This window comes from Planococcus citri, chromosome 2, assembly GCF_950023065.1.
Source record: "Planococcus citri chromosome 2, ihPlaCitr1.1, whole genome shotgun sequence".
NCBI lineage: Eukaryota > Metazoa > Arthropoda > Insecta > Hemiptera > Pseudococcidae > Planococcus > Planococcus citri.
Window position 1 is genome coordinate 76,179,403 of NC_088678.1, and position 22,443 is coordinate 76,201,845.

The 22,443-nt window shown below is 32.5% G+C and overlaps 2 protein-coding genes across 2 annotated transcripts; one reads left to right on the forward strand and one right to left on the reverse strand.

The window, feature by feature from the left end:
* Window positions 1-1,447: 1,447 nt before the first annotated feature.
* Window positions 1,448-22,443, forward strand: LOC135837774 (G-protein coupled receptor dmsr-1-like). The gene is made up of 3 exons (XM_065353161.1): window positions 1,448-1,749; window positions 18,771-19,478; window positions 19,565-22,443. The coding sequence occupies exons 1-3, from the start codon at window positions 1,742-1,744 to the stop codon at window positions 20,049-20,051; spliced, it is 1,203 nt and encodes a 400-aa protein (XP_065209233.1). The 5' UTR covers window positions 1,448-1,741; the 3' UTR covers window positions 20,052-22,443.
* LOC135837777 (uncharacterized) lies at window positions 2,476-3,868 on the reverse strand. Its single transcript, XM_065353164.1, has 2 exons — window positions 3,662-3,868; window positions 2,476-3,411 (listed from the first exon to the last, which is right to left on the reverse strand). The coding sequence occupies exons 1-2, from the start codon at window positions 3,753-3,755 to the stop codon at window positions 2,516-2,518; spliced, it is 990 nt and encodes a 329-aa protein (XP_065209236.1). The 5' UTR covers window positions 3,756-3,868; the 3' UTR covers window positions 2,476-2,515.

A 22,443-nucleotide genomic window follows, 5' to 3' on the forward strand; every position in this document is an offset into this window, starting at 1 on the left:
GTGTTCGTCCTCTTTAAGGTCATTGCCCCATCAGTACAGCTTCCCAAATTTGTTTGTCTATCTGTCTGGCCTCTCAAAATTATTGGCACGTAAGTACGGCTTTTTAAGGTTATCAGTGGGGTCCATCAAGGTCATTGACCCGTCTGTCTAACATATCAAGGTCATTGGCCTGTTACTAATGCATTACGCGGTGGTCCACATGTCTGCTTTCTTAAGGGCATTGACCTGTATGTCTGGCCTCTCAAGGTCGTATGTCAGCTTGAACATTTTTCCAAGGTCATTGGCCTGTCACTCTGGTCTCTCAAGGTTGCCTGTCTGGCTATTTAAGGTATTTGACCGTCAATATTTATAGCTTCCCGAAGTCATCTGTTTGGTCATTTGAGGTCATTGACCCTTATGTCTGGCATCTCAGGATCACTGAACTATCTACCAAGGTTTCCAAGGTCATTTTGTATTCCTGACTGGCCTCTTAGTTAATGTTACTGACCTGTTTGTGCGATATGTGAAAATTTTTTCCAAGTTTTCAAAGCTCTGATATAATGTTGAGAATTCATCACTAACATTTTTCAACAAAAAAATGTGACATGTCAAAAAATCATTGAATTTTTTTCCTAAATTTTCAAAAAAGTCGATTGATTTTCTTCAAGTTTTTCAAAAGCCTGACCCAATGTCAGAAAGTCTACTAAATTTTTTTCCAAGTTCTCAAAAGTCAATATGACGCAGATCAGCGTCATACTTATGCGAATCAGTGCTACGCAAATTTCGAAATGATTCACTTGGGCAGCTGAAATATTGGTTTGTAGGGATTCAGACCATACTCTGCCTAAAAAGTCACGGTCCCTTTTGAATCGGAAGCGGACATCTCGAGACGTTCCCTTATTAATGTGACAAATTAATTTTCAAAAATAGGAGATCTGGACATTTTTTGAAAAAAAAAATTCATGTCCTTTTTCGCAGATATATATTTCTTTTCGATAGATCACGATACGAATGATGAAAGTTGAAATTTGTAAATACCTCCATTTAGACAACTTATAAATAAATTGCATTTAAATTTTTGGCATCGATCATAAGAGGTTTTGAAACCACAAACATTTTATACTTCATACATTTTACATTGCGAAAACCGCAAAACATACCCACTCGCAACACCGATACCTATACCTATAAAACGAAATGAATGATGGCATAAATTTTCATTCACCAACTTAGCGAAGCAAAAAAAAAAGAAATTTTCACAAAGAATGACAAAAAAAAACAACGCAAGTTCAATGTTGATATATCTATAAGTACCTATACATTATAATAACATCAAATTTATAATACCTCTGAGTACCCACCACCTACCGGGAATTCCGGATAATACCTACTAGAGATGGGAAGTGGCAGTCTATAGTGTTGCGGTCAGATAATGCATGAGTATAGAAAAACACATACACAGACACACGAATAAAATTGTATGTACTTGGACGTGAAATAACTATGAATGCAGAATTTTTTATTTACGTCTTTTACTCTCGTACACATAAAATTTTATACGAGTATCTATTACGCGAATTCGCGAACATAAAGTGATGAGTATTCCTCGAGTTCGGATGCTTATTTGGAATCCGTGATTTGGTGATATAGTATGTTGAGCAAATTGAACTCAGCAATAAGTACGAGTGAGACGAGCGATGAGAAAAAATACCGGTGAAATGTGCTTAATGGTGTTAGCAAACAAGTAGATGATAATTGCAACATGTATTCGTAAGTAATAATTAAATTTAATTGCTAGTAATCTATAATTTTAACATGGCGATGCAGTTTTTTTATAGTTTAATTTTTATACTCGTATTTACGTAGGTACTTTTTGATGATTTTTTAATGCAAATCGATTGGTGATGGTTTTCGAAAAATTCTAGAGCCTTTGGCAAATTTTTTTATTTCCAATTTCCAACAAAAAAAATCCAACTCGCAATTCTTGAGCCTTTTCCGAGACCAGAAACTCCAACATGAGTTTCATGTTTAACAGCATTAATTTTGTTCCGATTGTGATTTTATTGTCCCTTTGAACTATTCATTAGGTACATATGTGAAGATATATTTGTTCCAAAATTACTCATGCAGGTCTCCATTTTTTATGCGTTTCTCGCCAACATAAGTATTCTTGAATAGTTTTTCTATAGAAGAATAAATTCGAGCATTTGGGGCTCATTTTCTTATTTTCGAGTTGACTACTCTGGTTTCAGTTGTTGTAATTCCTCCGTTCTCTTGCAGTTATTTTTTCAAATTGTAAAATTTAAAAAATTTTGATTTCTAAATTAATTGTTTTTCAAATGTGGTATTTTTTCACGATTTTTCATCAAAATTTACACATCAAGTTTTTGATAGATAAATGCCTAAGAAAATCTCAATTTCATCCGCCAGTCTTCCTACAGGTAGGTAGGGTACCTACTGAAAAGTTAAAACACACAATGAATATTGAAATTACAATTAGATAGGTAATTTTTAATTGCTAAAAATTATATTTTTCTTAATTTAGAAGAGCAGCGATTTGGGTTGCGTTTAATCCCGTTACATCTTGAATAATATCACTGCTTAAATTACGTTGCTGCATGTTTATTATCATCTTTTTTTGTTCCTCGAGAGCCCCTTTTTCAAACCCTCTTTTCTCCCCTTTTTCAAACCCTCTTTTCTCGCCTTCTTCATCAGCAGCTACTGCTATACCGTATATTCGAGCTTGTTCCCTGGAAAATATTTCATATCTTTCTTTTTCATCTTCTGTCCACGCTGACATTCGGGCACACTCCGCAGCCGTTTTAATGACACTGTTGTCGTTCAGCATCTGATTAAATCCAACTTTGTATTCGTCATTTTTGATTTGAAACGAAAAAAAATAAGCGAATAACTCTACCAGAGAGGCATCTTTCTGATATTTGATTTTGTTGAATTTAAGCTTCCATAATTCAATGAATACAAACTGCAAATATGGAATGGAGGTTTCATGGGTCTCAATATTTGTAATCTGGTGTCTGGTTATGTATGATTTTCCATTTTCAAAAACTTTAAAATCACATATTGCTATCAAGTGTACTGGTGAGAGTTTTTCAAATCGTTTTTCACCCGAAGTCTTCAATTGAGACACAATGGAATGGGAGGTGTAATATATGCTGCGTTGTAAAAAGAATTTGTCCGTCAAAAATTGCATCTCGACAATAATTGTTGAGTTGTCGTTGGCTTTGCAGTGAATGTCGTAATAGATTTGTTTATCGTCTTGATATTGTTGGGGAGGATTGTTCAAGTGGCATACTGTTAAATCGTTTGAATTTAAAGCAGAGTTTATAAACAGCGACAACGTAGTACAATTGGCGAATATTTTCTTAAAAACGAAATCATTCGTTGGATCCATGTACAAAGGCTTATCTGGATCTGAAATAAATAAATAATTGTTAGTATGTACATAGGATGTATGAAAATAATAGAAACTGTTTTCATTTCACTATCGTCCAAAAATAATTTGATAATCAGTGCCTTTTCCTTAACTGAAATTCTCAGCTTGTGAATGCTACCTCGAATTATATTAGGAATAGTGATGGGTACTTTCATTTCTTACCTATAATCGCTCAAACATCTCGAAAAAACTATTCTTAGCTTTTTTAGCGCAAATTGACCAACTTACCTAATTCATTTTGGTAGGTTTCATGTTGTTTTGAAACAACAAGATGGAAATGTAGTCTGGTAATCAAAAAAATAAATACTTTCCAAAGTGACATGGTATTACACTTTGTTAATTTTTTTTTCCTTTGAAAATCGAAACACTAGCAACAATTTTGTAACGATGAAATGCGAATTTTTCGAATGATGAAATGTGAAAACTTTGGATCTGCCAGTGAGCCATGCATCTTATCGTATAGATCGCCGATAATTTCAATGTTCATTCTTCATTTAACTTAACTACAGATAGCGAATATTTGATTAGCATGTTTTTAATGGAATAACGCAGAATACCTACTTATCGAAATCATATCATTGAAAAGTTTGTTGGAATTTTCGATATCATCAGCACTCATTTTTTGAAATTAATTCCTCGATGGATATAAATTTCATCGGATGTATTAGGTATTACCTATCTATGTAGTACCTACATTAGGATGGATCGCAAAAAAAAGAAATTCAAAAAACTTGAAGCAAATTCATCGAAGACCTTAGTAGTAAAGGCGTGAACTCGCACCCAGCTTTTTTGGTACCTCTGCACCCAGTACCTATAAACCCAGTTAGTATAGGGTTATATGGAACGTGTTTCGCGAGACGGGATGTGGGGAGGAGGGATGGTCCGCGTACAGGTAGTTTGCAGGTACGATGCGTGTTATCTGTTCTACCCTCTCACCCCTCACACCACCGGCAAGGGGTATTTCCTATACGTGGAGTGCCTCCGATGCATTCACTGCCCTGTACCTTACCTTGGAACCCCTACCTATACACTCGTCGCGTTCGTTTTCTACACTATGTGTGTACTGTGTATGTACTCGGAGCGTTGAATTGTGTGGGTAGGTACGTACGTGTATATAAATAGATAGGTACCTATAGTTTTTTTCGTAGCGTTATCCCATCTTTCACTCTTAAAATCACCACACGCCTGCTTTTCGTTCGAAGTTGGGACACCCTGTAGACTCGATTATAAATATTCACCATCTTTCACTCTAAAAATCGCCACCTCCGGCCAGACAATAATACTAAATAATAATAATAATAATAATAATAATAATAATAATAATAATAAACGTTTCTAGGAGACTTATAAATGAATACGCTTATAGACTCGATTATAAATATTCACTCAGGCTTACGAATTAATACTAGAATTGTCTGTTTGGTGGTGAAAGACAGTGGGTAACGGTACTTTGGGGACACGGATGTTGTTAAGGTGCATGATCATTGTACAATGGTTTACAATTGAAAAAAAAGTAGACAAGAATATTCGCTCGTTGTAAACTTCTTACAAAGTCATACACGAATATCAGAGTTTTCGAAATCACTCAATCTTTTTTTTTCATAGCTGACTTTTGCAAATAGTGTTAGTTTGTGAATTCACATTCATCTCGAAACAAAAAAAAAACATATTTTAGGTTTAGGCTGTTTCCCAAGCAAATATAGCCTCGATTAAATTCACTTACTCACCCCTGTTAAATAAACGATGTTAAACAATTTCGAGCTATGTATGTACTTTGTTAACTTTAGTTGGGAAAATACTATCCGATCGAAAATAATTCTTAAAATAAACCATCATTTTGGAAATCGCTTGATCTTTTTTTTTTCATAGCTGACTTTTGCGAATTAAGTACCTACTATTTCTCTGTAAAATGAAGGCTATTTGCTCATGGTGCTAAAATCAAGTTTGTCACCGAAACCATAGATTAAAAAATATGATGATACTTTTTTGGATACCTACATTCGAAAAAAATAATTTTCAAATATTGTGAGTAAGTACAAAGTACATACTTACTTTTTTTTTTGCAACTATGTTCTTTTGCATTCTACGGACGAATGCATCTGAGCTCTATTCCTGTTAAATTAAGTATATTTCAAGCTATCTTGGAGAAAATCCCAAATTTCTTTTCTGCAGGGTTGTTTGTTGTTGTTGTGGGAAAATTCTTACAGACCCGCGACTCGTTCTAATTCTTCCAACACCATTTTTTCCAAACTTGCACAAAATCACCGCTCACACCTTCGAAGTGTTCTAGAGACGGCACAAAACATTTTACAGAAAAATAAAGTAGAGAATTAAATTTCCAATCGTCGTACCTATTGTATTTAATTTTTTCTAAGAGGCTTGCTTTTTTTTTGACATATTTGCAAAAGAAAGTATATTTTTCTCAATGTTTTCAAAATAAGTACCTATGTACCAAAAAAAATTCCAAAATAAACAATTATTTAAAAAAACGTAAAACCCAAATAACTTGAAAAAAAGTATACCTAAAGTGGAAAAAAAGTAACCAAATTTTGTTATATTTTTTTTTCATTATCGAATGGCAAAGGCTGGTGGTTTAGCTTATGATACCATTTCAACGTTCTTCAGCATCTATAAGAGATCGCTTTTTTCTCATTATTTTGTTATCTTTTTTTTCATTTTGTATAAATTCGTGATTTTTGAATGGCAAAGGATGACGTACGGTTTAGCTTATTATACCATTTCAACATCTAGGTATAAGAGATCGCTTTTTTCTCATTCTTTTTTTTTTCAAAACAAAGTGTTTATTTCTAGCAGTTGTAGAAAATTGCAAACTGAAAAAAATATACCACAATTGAGATAGATCTTACTTACCTACAAAGTGAAGAAAAAGTCAGTGGCTTGAATTCTTTTTTTTTCTCATTCTTTTTTTTTCATAGCTGACTTTTGCGAATTAAGTACCTACTATTTCTCTGTAAAATGAAGGCTATTTGCTCATGGTGCTAAAATCAAGTTTGTCACCGAAACCATAGATTAAAAAATATGATGATACTTTTTTGGATACCTACATTCGAAAAAAATAATTTTCAAATATTGTGAGTAAGTACAAAGTACATACTTACTTTTTTTTTTGCAACTATGTTCTTTTGCATTCTACGGACGAATGCATCTGAGCTCTATTCCTGTTAAATTAAGTATATTTCAAGCTATCTTGGAGAAAATCCCAAATTTCTTTTCTGCAGGGTTGTTTGTTGTTGTTGTGGGAAAATTCTTACAGACCCGCGACTCGTTCTAATTCTTCCAACACCATTTTTTCCAAACTTGCACAAAATCACCGCTCACACCTTCGAAGTGTTCTAGAGACGGCACAAAACATTTTACAGAAAAATAAAGTAGAGAATTAAATTTCCAATCGTCGTACCTATTGTATTTAATTTTTTCTAAGAGGCTTGCTTTTTTTTTTGACATATTTGCAAAAGAAAGTATATTTTTCTCAATGTTTTCAAAATAAGTACCTATGTACCAAAAAAAATTCCAAAATAAACAATTATTTAAAAAAACGTAAAACCCAAATAACTTGAAAAAAAGTATACCTAAAGTGGAAAAAAAGTAACCAAATTTTGTTATATTTTTTTTTCATTATCGAATGGCAAAGGCTGGTGGTTTAGCTTATGATACCATTTCAACGTTCTTCAGCATCTATAAGAGATCGCTTTTTTCTCATTATTTTGTTATCTTTTTTTTCATTTTGTATAAATTCGTGATTTTTGAATGGCAAAGGATGACGTACGGTTTAGCTTATTATACCATTTCAACATCTAGGTATAAGAGATCGCTTTTTTCTCATTCTTTTTTTTTTCAAAACAAAGTGTTTATTTCTAGCAGTTGTAGAAAATTGCAAACTGAAAAAAATATACCACAATTGAGATAGATCTTACTTACCTACAAAGTGAAGAAAAAGTCAGTGGCTTGAATTCTTTTTTTTTCTCATTCTTTTTTTTTCATAGCTGACTTTTGCGAATTAAGTACCTACTATTTCTCTGTAAAATGAAGGCTATTTGCTCATGGTGCTAAAATCAAGTTTGTCACCGAAACCATAGATTAAAAAATATGATGATACTTTTTTGGATACCTACATTCGAAAAAAATAATTTTCAAATATTGTGAGTAAGTACAAAGTACATACTTACTTTTTTTTTTGCAACTATGTTCTTTTGCATTCTACGGACGAATGCATCTGAGCTCTATTCCTGTTAAATTAAGTATATTTCAAGCTATCTTGGAGAAAATCCCAAATTTCTTTTCTGCAGGGTTGTTTGTTGTTGTTGTGGGAAAATTCTTACAGACCCGCGACTCGTTCTAATTCTTCCAACACCATTTTTTCCAAACTTGCACAAAATCACCACTCACACCTTCGAAGTGTTCTAGAGACGGCACAAAACATTTTACAGAAAAATAAAGTAGAGAATTAAATTTCCAATCGTCGTACCTATTGTATTTAATTTTTTCTAAGAGGCTTGCTTTTTTTTTGACATATTTGCAAAAGAAAGTATATTTTTCTCAATGTTTTCAAAATAAGTACCTATGTACCAAAAAAAATTCCAAAATAAACAATTATTTAAAAAAACGTAAAACCCAAATAACTTGAAAAAAAAGTATACCTAAAGTGGAAAAAAAGTAACCAAATTTTGTTATATTTTTTTTTCATTATCGAATGGCAAAGGCTGGTGGTTTAGCTTATGATACCATTTCAACGTTCTTCAGCATCTATAAGAGATCGCTTTTTTCTCATTATTTTGTTATCTTTTTTTTCATTTTGTATAAATTCGTGATTTTTGAATGGCAAAGGATGACGTACGGTTTAGCTTATTATACCATTTCAACATCTAGGTATAAGAGATCGCTTTTTTCTCATTCTTTTTTTTTTCAAAACAAAGTGTTTATTTCTAGCAGTTGTAGAAAATTGCAAACTGAAAAAAATATACCACAATTGAGATAGATCTTACTTACCTACAAAGTGAAGAAAAAGTCAGTGGCTTGAATTCTTTTTTTTTCTCATTCTTTTTTTTTCATAGCTGACTTTTGCGAATTAAGTACCTACTATTTCTCTGTAAAATGAAGGCTATTTGCTCATGGTGCTAAAATCAAGTTTGTCACCGAAACCATAGATTAAAAAATATGATGATACTTTTTTGGATACCTACATTCGAAAAAAATAATTTTCAAATATTGTGAGTAAGTACAAAGTACATACTTACTTTTTTTTTTGCAACTATGTTCTTTTGCATTCTACGGACGAATGCATCTGAGCTCTATTCCTGTTAAATTAAGTATATTTCAAGCTATCTTGGAGAAAATCCCAAATTTCTTTTCTGCAGGGTTGTTTGTTGTTGTTGTGGGAAAATTCTTACAGACCCGCGACTCGTTCTAATTCTTCCAACACCATTTTTTCCAAACTTGCACAAAATCACCGCTCACACCTTCGAAGTGTTCTAGAGACGGCACAAAACATTTTACAGAAAAATAAAGTAGAGAATTAAATTTCCAATCGTCGTACCTATTGTATTTAATTTTTTCTAAGAGGCTTGCTTTTTTTTTTGACATATTTGCAAAAGAAAGTATATTTTTCTCAATGTTTTCAAAATAAGTACCTATGTACCAAAAAAAATTCCAAAATAAACAATTATTTAAAAAAACGTAAAACCCAAATAACTTGAAAAAAAGTATACCTAAAGTGGAAAAAAAGTAACCAAATTTTGTTATATTTTTTTTTCATTATCGAATGGCAAAGGCTGGTGGTTTAGCTTATGATACCATTTCAACGTTCTTCAGCATCTATAAGAGATCGCTTTTTTCTCATTATTTTGTTATCTTTTTTTTCATTTTGTATAAATTCGTGATTTTTGAATGGCAAAGGATGACGTACGGTTTAGCTTATTATACCATTTCAACATCTAGGTATAAGAGATCGCTTTTTTCTCATTCTTTTTTTTTTCAAAACAAAGTGTTTATTTCTAGCAGTTGTAGAAAATTGCAAACTGAAAAAAATATACCACAATTGAGATAGATCTTACTTACCTACAAAGTGAAGAAAAAGTCAGTGGCTTGAATTCTTTTTTTTTCTCATTCTTTTTTTTTCATTGCTGACTTTTGCGAATTAAGTACCTACTATTTCTCTGTAAAATGAAGGCTATTTGCTCATGGTGCTAAAATCAAGTTTGTCACCGAAACCATAGATTAAAAAATATGATGATACTTTTTTGGATACCTACATTCGAAAAAAATAATTTTCAAATATTGTGAGTAAGTACAAAGTACATACTTACTTTTTTTTTTGCAACTATGTTCTTTTGCATTCTACGGACGAATGCATCTGAGCTCTATTCCTGTTAAATTAAGTATATTTCAAGCTATCTTGGAGAAAATCCCAAATTTCTTTTCTGCAGGGTTGTTTGTTGTTGTTGTGGGAAAATTCTTACAGACCCGCGACTCGTTCTAATTCTTCCAACACCATTTTTTCCAAACTTGCACAAAATCACCGCTCACACCTTCGAAGTGTTCTAGAGACGGCACAAAACATTTTACAGAAAAATAAAGTAGAGAATTAAATTTCCAATCGTCGTACCTATTGTATTTAATTTTTTCTAAGAGGCTTGCTTTTTTTTTGACATATTTGCAAAAGAAAGTATATTTTTCTCAATGTTTTCAAAATAAGTACCTATGTACCAAAAAAAATTCCAAAATAAACAATTATTTAAAAAAACGTAAAACCCAAATAACTTGAAAAAAAAGTATACCTAAAGTGGAAAAAAAGTAACCAAATTTTGTTATATTTTTTTTTCATTATCAAATGGCAAAGGCTGGTGGTTTAGCTTATGATACCATTTCAACGTTCTTCAGCATCTATAAGAGATCGCTTTTTTCTCATTATTTTGTTATCTTTTTTTTCATTTTGTATAAATTCGTGATTTTTGAATGGCAAAGGATGACGTACGGTTTAGCTTATTATACCATTTCAACATCTAGGTATAAGAGATCGCTTTTTTCTCATTCTTTTTTTTTTCAAAACAAAGTGTTTATTTCTAGCAGTTGTAGAAAATTGCAAACTGAAAAAAATATACCACAATTGAGATAGATCTTACTTACCTACAAAGTGAAGAAAAAGTCAGTGGCTTGAATTCTTTTTTTTTCTCATTCTTTTTTTTTCAAAACAAAGTGTTTATTTCTAGCAGTTGTAGAAAATTGCAAACTGAAAAAAATATACCACAATTGAGATAGATCTTACTTACCTACAAAGTGAAGAAAAAGTCAGTGGCTTGAATTCTTTTTTTTCTCATTCTTTTTTTTTTCAAAACGAAGTGTTTATTTCAAGACAATTGTAGGAAATTTCAAACTAAAAAAAATATACCACAATTGAGATAGATTTTTTTTCCAATTTCCATTGTTCCTAGGTATTATAACATTGAAGTAACTTCGAAGATCTGTTCTTTATTTTTCTAAAAAAAAAACTTGTACTTACTTCCTTACCTACCTACAAAGTAAAAAAAAAATTATGCCTTTTTTTTTTACTTTGTAGGTAGGTAAGGAAGTAAGTACAAGTTTTTTTTTAGAAAAATAAAGAACAGATCTTCGAAGTTACTTCAATGTTATAATACCTAGGAACAATGGAAATTGGAAAAAAAATCTATCTCAATTGTGGTATATTTTTTTTAGTTTGAAATTTCCTACAATTGTCTTGAAATAAACACTTCGTTTTGAAAAAAAAGAATGAGAAAAAAAAGAATTCAAGCCACTGACTTTTTCTTCACTTTGTAGGTAAGTAAGATCTATCTCAATTGTGGTATATTTTTTTCAGTTTGCAATTTTCTACAACTGCTAGAAATAAACACTTTGTTTTGAAAAAAAAAAGAATGAGAAAAAAAAGAATTCAAGCCACTGACTTTTTCTTCACTTTGTAGGTAAGTAAGATCTATCTCAATTGTGGTATATTTTTTTCAGTTTGCAATTTTCTACAACTGCTAGAAATAAACACTTTGTTTTGAAAAAAAAAAGAATGAGAAAAAAGCGATCTCTTATACCTAGATGTTGAAATGGTATAATAAGCTAAACCGTACGTCATCCTTTGCCATTCAAAAATCACGAATTTATACAAAATGAAAAAAAAGATAACAAAATAATGAGAAAAAAGCGATCTCTTATAGATGCTGAAGAACGTTGAAATGGTATCATAAGCTAAACCACCAGCCTTTGCCATTCGATAATGAAAAAAAAATATAACAAAATTTGGTTACTTTTTTTCCACTTTAGGTATACTTTTTTTCAAGTTATTTGGGTTTTACGTTTTTTTAAATAATTGTTTATTTTGGAATTTTTTTTGGTACATAGGTACTTATTTTGAAAACATTGAGAAAAATATACTTTCTTTTGCAAATATGTCAAAAAAAAAAGCAAGCCTCTTAGAAAAAATTAAATACAATAGGTACGACGATTGGAAATTTAATTCTCTACTTTATTTTTCTGTAAAATGTTTTGTGCCGTCTCTAGAACACTTCGAAGGTGTGAGCGGTGATTTTGTGCAAGTTTGGAAAAAATGGTGTTGGAAGAATTAGAACGAGTCGCGGGTCTGTAAGAATTTTCCCACAACAACAACAAACAACCCTGCAGAAAAGAAATTTGGGATTTTCTCCAAGATAGCTTGAAATATACTTAATTTAACAGGAATAGAGCTCAGATGCATTCGTCCGTAGAATGCAAAAGAACATAGTTGCAAAAAAAAAAGTAAGTATGTACTTTGTACTTACTCACAATATTTGAAAATTATTTTTTTCGAATGTAGGTATCCAAAAAAGTATCATCATATTTTTTAATCTATGGTTTCGGTGACAAACTTGATTTTAGCACCATGAGCAAATAGCCTTCATTTTACAGAGAAATAGTAGGTACTTAATTCGCAAAAGTCAGCTATGAAAAAAAAAGAATGAGAAAAAAAAAGAATTCAAGCCACTGACTTTTTCTTCACTTTGTAGGTAAGTAAGATCTATCTCAATTGTGGTATATTTTTTTCAGTTTGCAATTTTCTACAACTGCTAGAAATAAACACTTTGTTTTGAAAAAAAAAAGAATGAGAAAAAAGCGATCTCTTATACCTAGATGTTGAAATGGTATAATAAGCTAAACCGTACGTCATCCTTTGCCATTCAAAAATCACGAATTTATACAAAATGAAAAAAAAGATAACAAAATAATGAGAAAAAAGCGATCTCTTATAGATGCTGAAGAACGTTGAAATGGTATCATAAGCTAAACCACCAGCCTTTGCCATTCGATAATGAAAAAAAAATATAACAAAATTTGGTTACTTTTTTTCCACTTTAGGTATACTTTTTTTCAAGTTATTTGGGTTTTACGTTTTTTTAAATAATTGTTTATTTTGGAATTTTTTTTGGTACATAGGTACTTATTTTGAAAACATTGAGAAAAATATACTTTCTTTTGCAAATATGTCAAAAAAAAAAGCAAGCCTCTTAGAAAAAATTAAATACAATAGGTACGACGATTGGAAATTTAATTCTCTACTTTATTTTTCTGTAAAATGTTTTGTGCCGTCTCTAGAACACTTCGAAGGTGTGAGCGGTGATTTTGTGCAAGTTTGGAAAAAATGGTGTTGGAAGAATTAGAACGAGTCGCGGGTCTGTAAGAATTTTCCCACAACAACAACAAACAACCCTGCAGAAAAGAAATTTGGGATTTTCTCCAAGATAGCTTGAAATATACTTAATTTAACAGGAATAGAGCTCAGATGCATTCGTCCGTAGAATGCAAAAGAACATAGTTGCAAAAAAAAAAGTAAGTATGTACTTTGTACTTACTCACAATATTTGAAAATTATTTTTTTCGAATGTAGGTATCCAAAAAAGTATCATCATATTTTTTAATCTATGGTTTCGGTGACAAACTTGATTTTAGCACCATGAGCAAATAGCCTTCATTTTACAGAGAAATAGTAGGTACTTAATTCGCAAAAGTCAGCTATGAAAAAAAAAGAATGAGAAAAAAAAAGAATTCAAGCCACTGACTTTTTCTTCACTTTGTAGGTAAGTAAGATCTATCTCAATTGTGGTATATTTTTTTCAGTTTGCAATTTTCTACAACTGCTAGAAATAAACACTTTGTTTTGAAAAAAAAAAGAATGAGAAAAAAGCGATCTCTTATACCTAGATGTTGAAATGGTATAATAAGCTAAACCGTACGTCATCCTTTGCCATTCAAAAATCACGAATTTATACAAAATGAAAAAAAAGATAACAAAATAATGAGAAAAAAGCGATCTCTTATAGATGCTGAAGAACGTTGAAATGGTATCATAAGCTAAACCACCAGCCTTTGCCATTCGATAATGAAAAAAAAATATAACAAAATTTGGTTACTTTTTTTCCACTTTAGGTATACTTTTTTTCAAGTTATTTGGGTTTTACGTTTTTTTAAATAATTGTTTATTTTGGAATTTTTTTTGGTACATAGGTACTTATTTTGAAAACATTGAGAAAAATATACTTTCTTTTGCAAATATGTCAAAAAAAAAAGCAAGCCTCTTAGAAAAAATTAAATACAATAGGTACGACGATTGGAAATTTAATTCTCTACTTTATTTTTCTGTAAAATGTTTTGTGCCGTCTCTAGAACACTTCGAAGGTGTGAGCGGTGATTTTGTGCAAGTTTGGAAAAAATGGTGTTGGAAGAATTAGAACGAGTCGCGGGTCTGTAAGAATTTTCCCACAACAACAACAAACAACCCTGCAGAAAAGAAATTTGGGATTTTCTCCAAGATAGCTTGAAATATACTTAATTTAACAGGAATAGAGCTCAGATGCATTCGTCCGTAGAATGCAAAAGAACATAGTTGCAAAAAAAAAAGTAAGTATGTACTTTGTACTTACTCACAATATTTGAAAATTATTTTTTTCGAATGTAGGTATCCAAAAAAGTATCATCATATTTTTTAATCTATGGTTTCGGTGACAAACTTGATTTTAGCACCATGAGCAAATAGCCTTCATTTTACAGAGAAATAGTAGGTACTTAATTCGCAAAAGTCAGCTATGAAAAAAAAAGAATGAGAAAAAAAAAGAATTCAAGCCACTGACTTTTTCTTCACTTTGTAGGTAAGTAAGATCTATCTCAATTGTGGTATATTTTTTTCAGTTTGCAATTTTCTACAACTGCTAGAAATAAACACTTTGTTTTGAAAAAAAAAAGAATGAGAAAAAAGCGATCTCTTATACCTAGATGTTGAAATGGTATAATAAGCTAAACCGTACGTCATCCTTTGCCATTCAAAAATCACGAATTTATACAAAATGAAAAAAAAGATAACAAAATAATGAGAAAAAAGCGATCTCTTATAGATGCTGAAGAACGTTGAAATGGTATCATAAGCTAAACCACCAGCCTTTGCCATTCGATAATGAAAAAAAAATATAACAAAATTTGGTTACTTTTTTTCCACTTTAGGTATACTTTTTTTCAAGTTATTTGGGTTTTACGTTTTTTTAAATAATTGTTTATTTTGGAATTTTTTTTGGTACATAGGTACTTATTTTGAAAACATTGAGAAAAATATACTTTCTTTTGCAAATATGTCAAAAAAAAAGCAAGCCTCTTAGAAAAAATTAAATACAATAGGTACGACGATTGGAAATTTAATTCTCTACTTTATTTTTCTGTAAAATGTTTTGTGCCGTCTCTAGAACACTTCGAAGGTGTGAGCGGTGATTTTGTGCAAGTTTGGAAAAAATGGTGTTGGAAGAATTAGAACGAGTCGCGGGTCTGTAAGAATTTTCCCACAACAACAACAAACAACCCTGCAGAAAAGAAATTTGGGATTTTCTCCAAGATAGCTTGAAATATACTTAATTTAACAGGAATAGAGCTCAGATGCATTCGTCCGTAGAATGCAAAAGAACATAGTTGCAAAAAAAAAAGTAAGTATGTACTTTGTACTTACTCACAATATTTGAAAATTATTTTTTTCGAATGTAGGTATCCAAAAAAGTATCATCATATTTTTTAATCTATGGTTTCGGTGACAAACTTGATTTTAGCACCATGAGCAAATAGCCTTCATTTTACAGAGAAATAGTAGGTACTTAATTCGCAAAAGTCAGCTATGAAAAAAAAAAGATCAAGCGATTTCCAAAATGATGGTTTATTTTAAGAATTATTTTCGATCGGATAGTATTTTCCCAACTAAAGTTAACAAAGTACATACATAGCTCGAAATTGTTTAACATCGTTTATTTAACAGGGGTGAGTAAGTGAATTTAATCGAGGCTATATTTGCTTGGGAAACAGCCTAAACCTAAAATATGTTTTTTTTTTGTTTCGAGATGAATGTGAATTCACAAACTAACACTATTTGCAAAAGTCAGCTATGAAAAAAAAAGATTGAGTGATTTCGAAAACTCTGATATTCGTGTATGACTTTGTAAGAAGTTTACAACGAGCGAATATTCTTGTCTACTTTTTTTTCAATTGTAAACCATTGTACAATGATCATGCACCTTAACAACATCCGTGTCCCCAAAGTACCGTTACCCACTGTCTTTCACCACCAAACAGACAATTCTAGTATTAATTCGTAAGCCTGAGTGAATATTTATAATCGAGTCTATAAGCGTATTCATTTATAAGTCTCCTAGAAACGTTTATTATTATTATTATTATTATTATTATTATTATTATTATTATTATTATTATTTAGTATTATTGTCTGGCCGGAGGTGGCGATTTTTAGAGTGAAAGATGGTGAATATTTATAATCGAGTCTACAGGGTGTCCCAACTTCGAACGAAAAGCAGGCGTGTGGTGATTTTAAGAGTGAAAGATGGGATAACGCTACGAAAAAAACTATAGGTACCTATCTATTTATATACACGTACGTACCTACCCACACAATTCAACGCTCCGAGTACATACACAGTACACACATAGTGTAGAAAACGAACGCGACGAGTGTATAGGTAGGGGTTCCAAGGTAAGGTACAGGGCAGTGAATGCATCGGAGGCACTCCACGTATAGGAAATACCCCTTGCCGGTGGTGTGAGGGGTGAGAGGGTAGAACAGATAACACGCATCGTACCTGCAAACTACCTGTACGCGGACCATCCCTCCTCCCCACATCCCGTCTCGCGAAACACGTTCCATATAACCCTATACTAACTGGGTTTATAGGTACTGGGTGCAGAGGTACCAAAAAAGCTGGGTGCGAGTTCACGCCTTTACTACTGACCTTTGTTTTGAGATGAGTCACTCAGAAAAAATTTTAGCTTCGAAAGTATCCCTGGAGCGGAGACATGGGTTCTCAAATACTTGGAAATAATTTTCGAAAAATTGTGGTTTTTTCATCTTTTTGCCCGTTCGTAACTTTTTTTGCAAAAAAGTGACGCAGTTCCAAAAAATTGTTTTTTCCGATTTGAAATTCAGCACCTATTTACTCAGATTTATCCTCTTTGTGACCCTTTCGGTCGATTGAAGCACATTATTTTAAAATCAATTTGTACAGGTTTAAATCCAAATTACTTTTTCAGCGATCATTTTTGAAAAAAAAAAATTCAAATTCAAAATTCGTGTACGACGAGTAAACTAAAAAAATTGAGATTTGCTTTAAACCCCATTTTCAACCGCCCAAGTTGATTGCTGTCGATTTCAAGTTGTTCTGGACTCTGGAGTATTCCAAATGAAGACATCAAAAGAGTCAAAATAAAAAACAGACTCGGTAAACTCGAATTCAACATCTTCGAAATTCCATTCGATTAATTCACTCTTATATTTCTACTCAAAATTCGTCTTTCACGTTCTTCAGTCTTTTACCCTCGTCGATAGTATTTTTTCGAAAGATGGACAATTCAAAAATCCAATAACGATCCCAAACTATCAAAAACCATATATTTAAGCTTTTTATTTTAATTTGAGTTGAATGGTTCTAATTTGATTCAAATGTTTAAATTTCAACTTTAAAAAGGATCAATTAATTCACGATTGATTCAGTTTTTGTGAAACTATTGTATAGGAATTGATAAGTTTAAAGCAAAGTGAATCTAATCGAATCGAATCATTCACAACCGATTGGTGATTGAACAAATTGATTGATTTCTGGGCGAATGATTCGCAAACGAAGTATTCAATTTTTAGTGAATCATTCACGAACGAATTTATTCGTATAAGTGACTCGTTCGCGAACGAATCGATTCATTTATTTGATTTTTAGTGAATCATTCACGAACGAATTTATTTGTATACCTATGTGACTCGTTCGCGAACGGATCGATTCATTTACCTAAATTTTGATGAATCATTCACGAACGAATTAAATAATTTCTGTGTGAATCATTCGTGAACGAAATATTCAATTTTTAGTGAATCATTCCTGAACGAATTGATTAATAGTTGGTAAATCATTCGCGAACGAATTTATTTGTATAGGTGACTCGTTCGCGAATGAATCGATTCATTCAACCGACTTTTGGTGAATCATTCACGAACGAATTTATTTGTATACCTATATGACTCGTTCGCGAACAAATCGATTCATTTACCTAATTTTTGATGAATCATTCACGAACGAATTGAATAATTTTTGGTGAATCATTCACAAACGAAATACGAATTAAATAATTTCTGTGTGAATCATTCGCGAACGAAATATTCAATTTTTGGTGAATTATTCCTGAACGAATTGATTAATTTTATTGTTGGTGAATCATTCAAGAACGAATTGAATAATTCTTCAGTGAATCTTTCGCGAACAAATTCATTTGTATAGGAGACTCGTCGTTCGCGAACGAATCGATTCATTCAATTAATTTTTGGTGAATCATTCACGAACGAATCAATTCATTCACTCAATTTTTGATGAATCATTCGCGAACGAATTGAATAATTTTTGGTGAATCATTCACAAACGAATTGAATTATTATTAGTGAATCATTCGCGAATGAATTTATTTGTATATATGACTCGTTTGCGAACGAATCGATTAAAATATCCAGTTTTTGATGAATCATTCACGAACGAATTGAATAATTTTTGGCAAATCATTCGAGAACGAATTGATTTATAAATTGATGAATTGATCAATTAGTTGGCGAATGATTATCTAAAAATGAATCTATTCGTTCGCGAATGGTTCTTTACAGAAATTAATCAATTCGTTCACGAATGAGTTCCTTCAATGATTTAATACTTTGACGAACAATTCACTGAGAAATGAATCAATTCATACGAGGTAAACGATTTGTTAGTAAAATTCTTTACGAGCGATTAATTTTTTCACTTTCCAGGAAAAGAATCCTAGTCCGAGCAGAGCCATTTTGTGGCACAGGTCTGATATCATTCCACATATACTACGCCGAGCACATCTGTGCTTACCTAAGCTTCACCGGAAGCATAATCGGATCAACTCTGAACATATTCAACATCATCGTATTCACCAGGAAATCCATGATCTCGCCCATCAACCTGATCTTCGCCAATCTAGCGTTCGTCGACTTAGCCGGCATTGTTGCCTACATGCCACGCAAATGGCACGAATTCGTACGACTGCTAATGTATTCTGTCAAAGATCACAGGGTATACGAATGGGAAACTGTATCGCTTTATTCTTGGCATATCACCAGCATATTTCACGGGATATCAATCTGGTTCACGATAATGTTGGCTGTCTGGCGATACATTGCTATCGCACATCCTTTAAAGGAACGCGAATGGTGTAGCATGAAAAACACCAGGATTTTTCTGTCTGCGGGATATGTGGCGTTTCCTTTGATCTGGATACCGGCTTATTTCGACTTCAGAGTTAGAGAAATTGAGACGTTACTGGATGCAGACGGATTTCTCACCTCGAATAAGACTATCGGTATTCCTACCACGATTTACAAAATGCAAGCTAATAGTAAACTGAACAATGTGTCTCGAACGCTGAGCATGATATTGTATGGAATTATCATGAAAGTAGTGCCAACAGTCGTTCTGTCTGTTTACAGTTACAAGTGAGTGGGAATCTTGACAATTTTTTTGAACGATCCTCATAAAGGGGTTAAAGATGAGTACTTACCTACCTATTATTTTTCAACAGATTAATCGTAGCTCTCCTGCGAGCGAAAAAACGTCGCAAAGAATTAACTGCCACAATGTACGAAAGAACCAATTCAACCAACACAAAACAGAAACAATCCGCAGATCGAACAACAAAAATGTTATTAGTAGTATTAGTATTATTTTTTATATCCGAAATGCCTCATGGTATATGTTGCATATTGTCGATAATCTTCGGCTACAAATTTATGGCAGGATGTTACGCGTATTTATTTGAGATTTTCAACACGGTGACGTTATTTTGCATGTCGGCTAATTTTCTAATTTATTATATAATGAGTCAACAATTTCGAAACACTTTTAACCAATTGTTTAGTTGTAAGTCGACACCAGCTCAGCGAAAACCAGCCTTCACTGTGGCTGAGAATCGAGTACCATACGATGCTTCTACTCGATCGAGTATCACGACGCTTAATTCGACTCGATCATCGAGTATTACGACTATCTCTTCTAGTGATATAATATAATGCAGTGATACACACATGTAATAAGATTTGATGAAGAGAAAATTTTCATTCAAATAAATTAGTCAAATTAAATTTCTCATTTTTTTCTCTCTCAATTTTTCGGTTTTGTGGACGACACCGCAACCCCAAATCTACTGAAAACTGAACCATTCCTATTCCTACATCTCATCGTTTCGTTGGGAAAAGTGTTTGCAAAAGATAGCAGTTTTTTAAAATTTTCAAAAATTCACAAAAAATCCAAAAACGAACTTTTTTTCTCAAAATTAGGGTTTGAGAGCTTTTGAAAAATATGAGCACACCTTATACTTCGGCCGGAAAGAAGGTGGATCACAGTTTATTATCCAAGTCAAAATTTTCCTATTTTCAATAACTGGGAAATCTTTTATAAAAATTAAAACTTCGAATGAGTCAAAAAAGAAACTTTTAAAACAGTTTTGGTGCAGTAAAAAGGATTTTCTTGCAGGTTAAATAACACAGCAGGAGTTTTTCTAGAATGGACAAGAGCAAGTTTTTCAATAATACCACTTTTTTGAAATTTTAGCATTCATCAAGAAATTTGAAAAATTGTTTCATGTGTGATGGGGGGAAGGGAGGCGAAACACATATATAGGAACATGTTTATTCAAGTGAAAATGTGAAAATTTTTGAATTTTCCAAAAGGACAAAAAACACAAAAAAAATTCAAGGAAAACAAAAATTTGAACTCGGGTTTGAAAAAATTATAATAAGTAATAAAGAAAATTAGAACAAGGACTTGTAAAGAGCAGATATGCCTTAACTCCGTAGAGAGGTAGGACAATAACCTCTCGTTGGAGGTTATATTGTAACCCTTCTTTCGAAGAAGTTTAACATACCTACTTCTCCTACATTTCTGGGGCCCAACCCAGTTGGGTGAAAATCTGCTCTTACGCGACATAAAAACGTGGGCAGGAGATTTAACACTTTACGCCAATGCCTTTTCTGCCCATAAATCGGCGCGTATTTTATTTACGCGTAAAAATCTGCCATTGATCAATATTCTTGAAAAATTTTTCGGCACTAGCGGGGATCAAACTCGGGGTCCCCGGATCTGAAAGTGGACTCCTTACTACCTACTCCACCAGGGAACTGGTAGAAGAGAACAAATATTCATATACTAACCTATAACACACACGCAAAATACCACATTTACGCGCGTTTTTCAGCAAATACGCGATTAAATACGCTACGAAATTTTTGCATAGCGTATTTTGTGGCTGGTTTTTTCAATGTGCAAAAATACACCACCTAATTTAGAAGCGTAGCGGCTTTACGCGATAAAAATACACTACGAAATATTCTTGTGGCGTGTTTATCAGCAGAAATTTTATTCTGCTGTGCAGAAAATGTAACAACCTAAAAAGTCGCTTCAAATTACGCCCGTGAATTGAAGCGCGATTTTGAAAACTGTAAAATCTGCTGCATGGCAGCAGTTTAAAGTTGCGTTGAAGTATAAAACACCAATTAAACTGCTCTTTACCGCGTATTTATTGGCAGAAGAGTAGATTTTCACCTAACTGGGAAGGTAACGTGTACGAATACATCCGAGTGTAGGTCTCTCCAAGCTCGGACACATACCCTTGAACTTTCGACTATATAACCCATTGCACAGGCCATATCCAGGTTCTCATTAGTTTCTAAATAATGTCTTAAGAAGTTCTGATTTTTTGGGTAAAGTGTTTGTAGAATAAATCTCTGACAGTCTGCTTCACAGGCTGGACTTGGAATATTTTCCAAAAAAGTATAATGTTAATGTAAATCCTCTTACTAAGTATGAGCCCCCTTAAGGATGGTTCTGTGCTTCGTTTTGGTAATCGCAAGTGCTAATTCGATGTTCGGTTCCTACCCTCAGTAATTATCGCCGATTAATCCCTTAGGGATCTAATCCGCTAGCTTTTTGATGTAACCCACTGCGAGGTTAACTAATATGTTTTGTATTTTAACATTAATCATGTTATGTCGATTGATTAATGAAATTTTGGAGAATACCTCATTCGATCCGGATCTTGAGGAATTCGACCCCTGGCAAAGTGTATCTACCACCAATACCCTGTGACGTGCTTAGTATGAGTAGCACCCCAACAAGCAGGGAACGTGTACAGTGTTGAGGCAGGAGATGTATCCTAAATCCTGTCCGGGTTGCGTTTGCCTGATCAAATTAAGGTAAAATGAATCATCCCCTTTATTTGATATGCTTAATCTTTTCTAAGTTTTAACTAACTTTTCGGGAAATAACTACAAAATCTGCTTAACTACTAGTTTAGTGTAGCATTAGGTCGATAATACCTATTTTAGATTAATTATGACTTCGAACCCCATAATTAATACAAGTACGCAATTGTTTTATATCAAATAATACAATTTGTAAAACAAT

Coding starts and splice junctions, on each gene's coding strand:
- LOC135837774 (XM_065353161.1), top strand. Junction 19,479..19,564: donor CTGTCTGTTTACAGTTACAA/GTGAGTGGGAAT, acceptor ATTTTTCAACAG/ATTAATCGTAGCTCTCCTGC.
- LOC135837777 (XM_065353164.1), bottom strand. CDS start 3,755: ATGTCACTTTGGAAAGTATTTATTTTTTTGATTACCAGACTACATTTC. Junction 3,412..3,661: donor AACCTACCAAAATGAATTAG/GTAAGTTGGTCA, acceptor TATTTATTTCAG/ATCCAGATAAGCCTTTGTAC.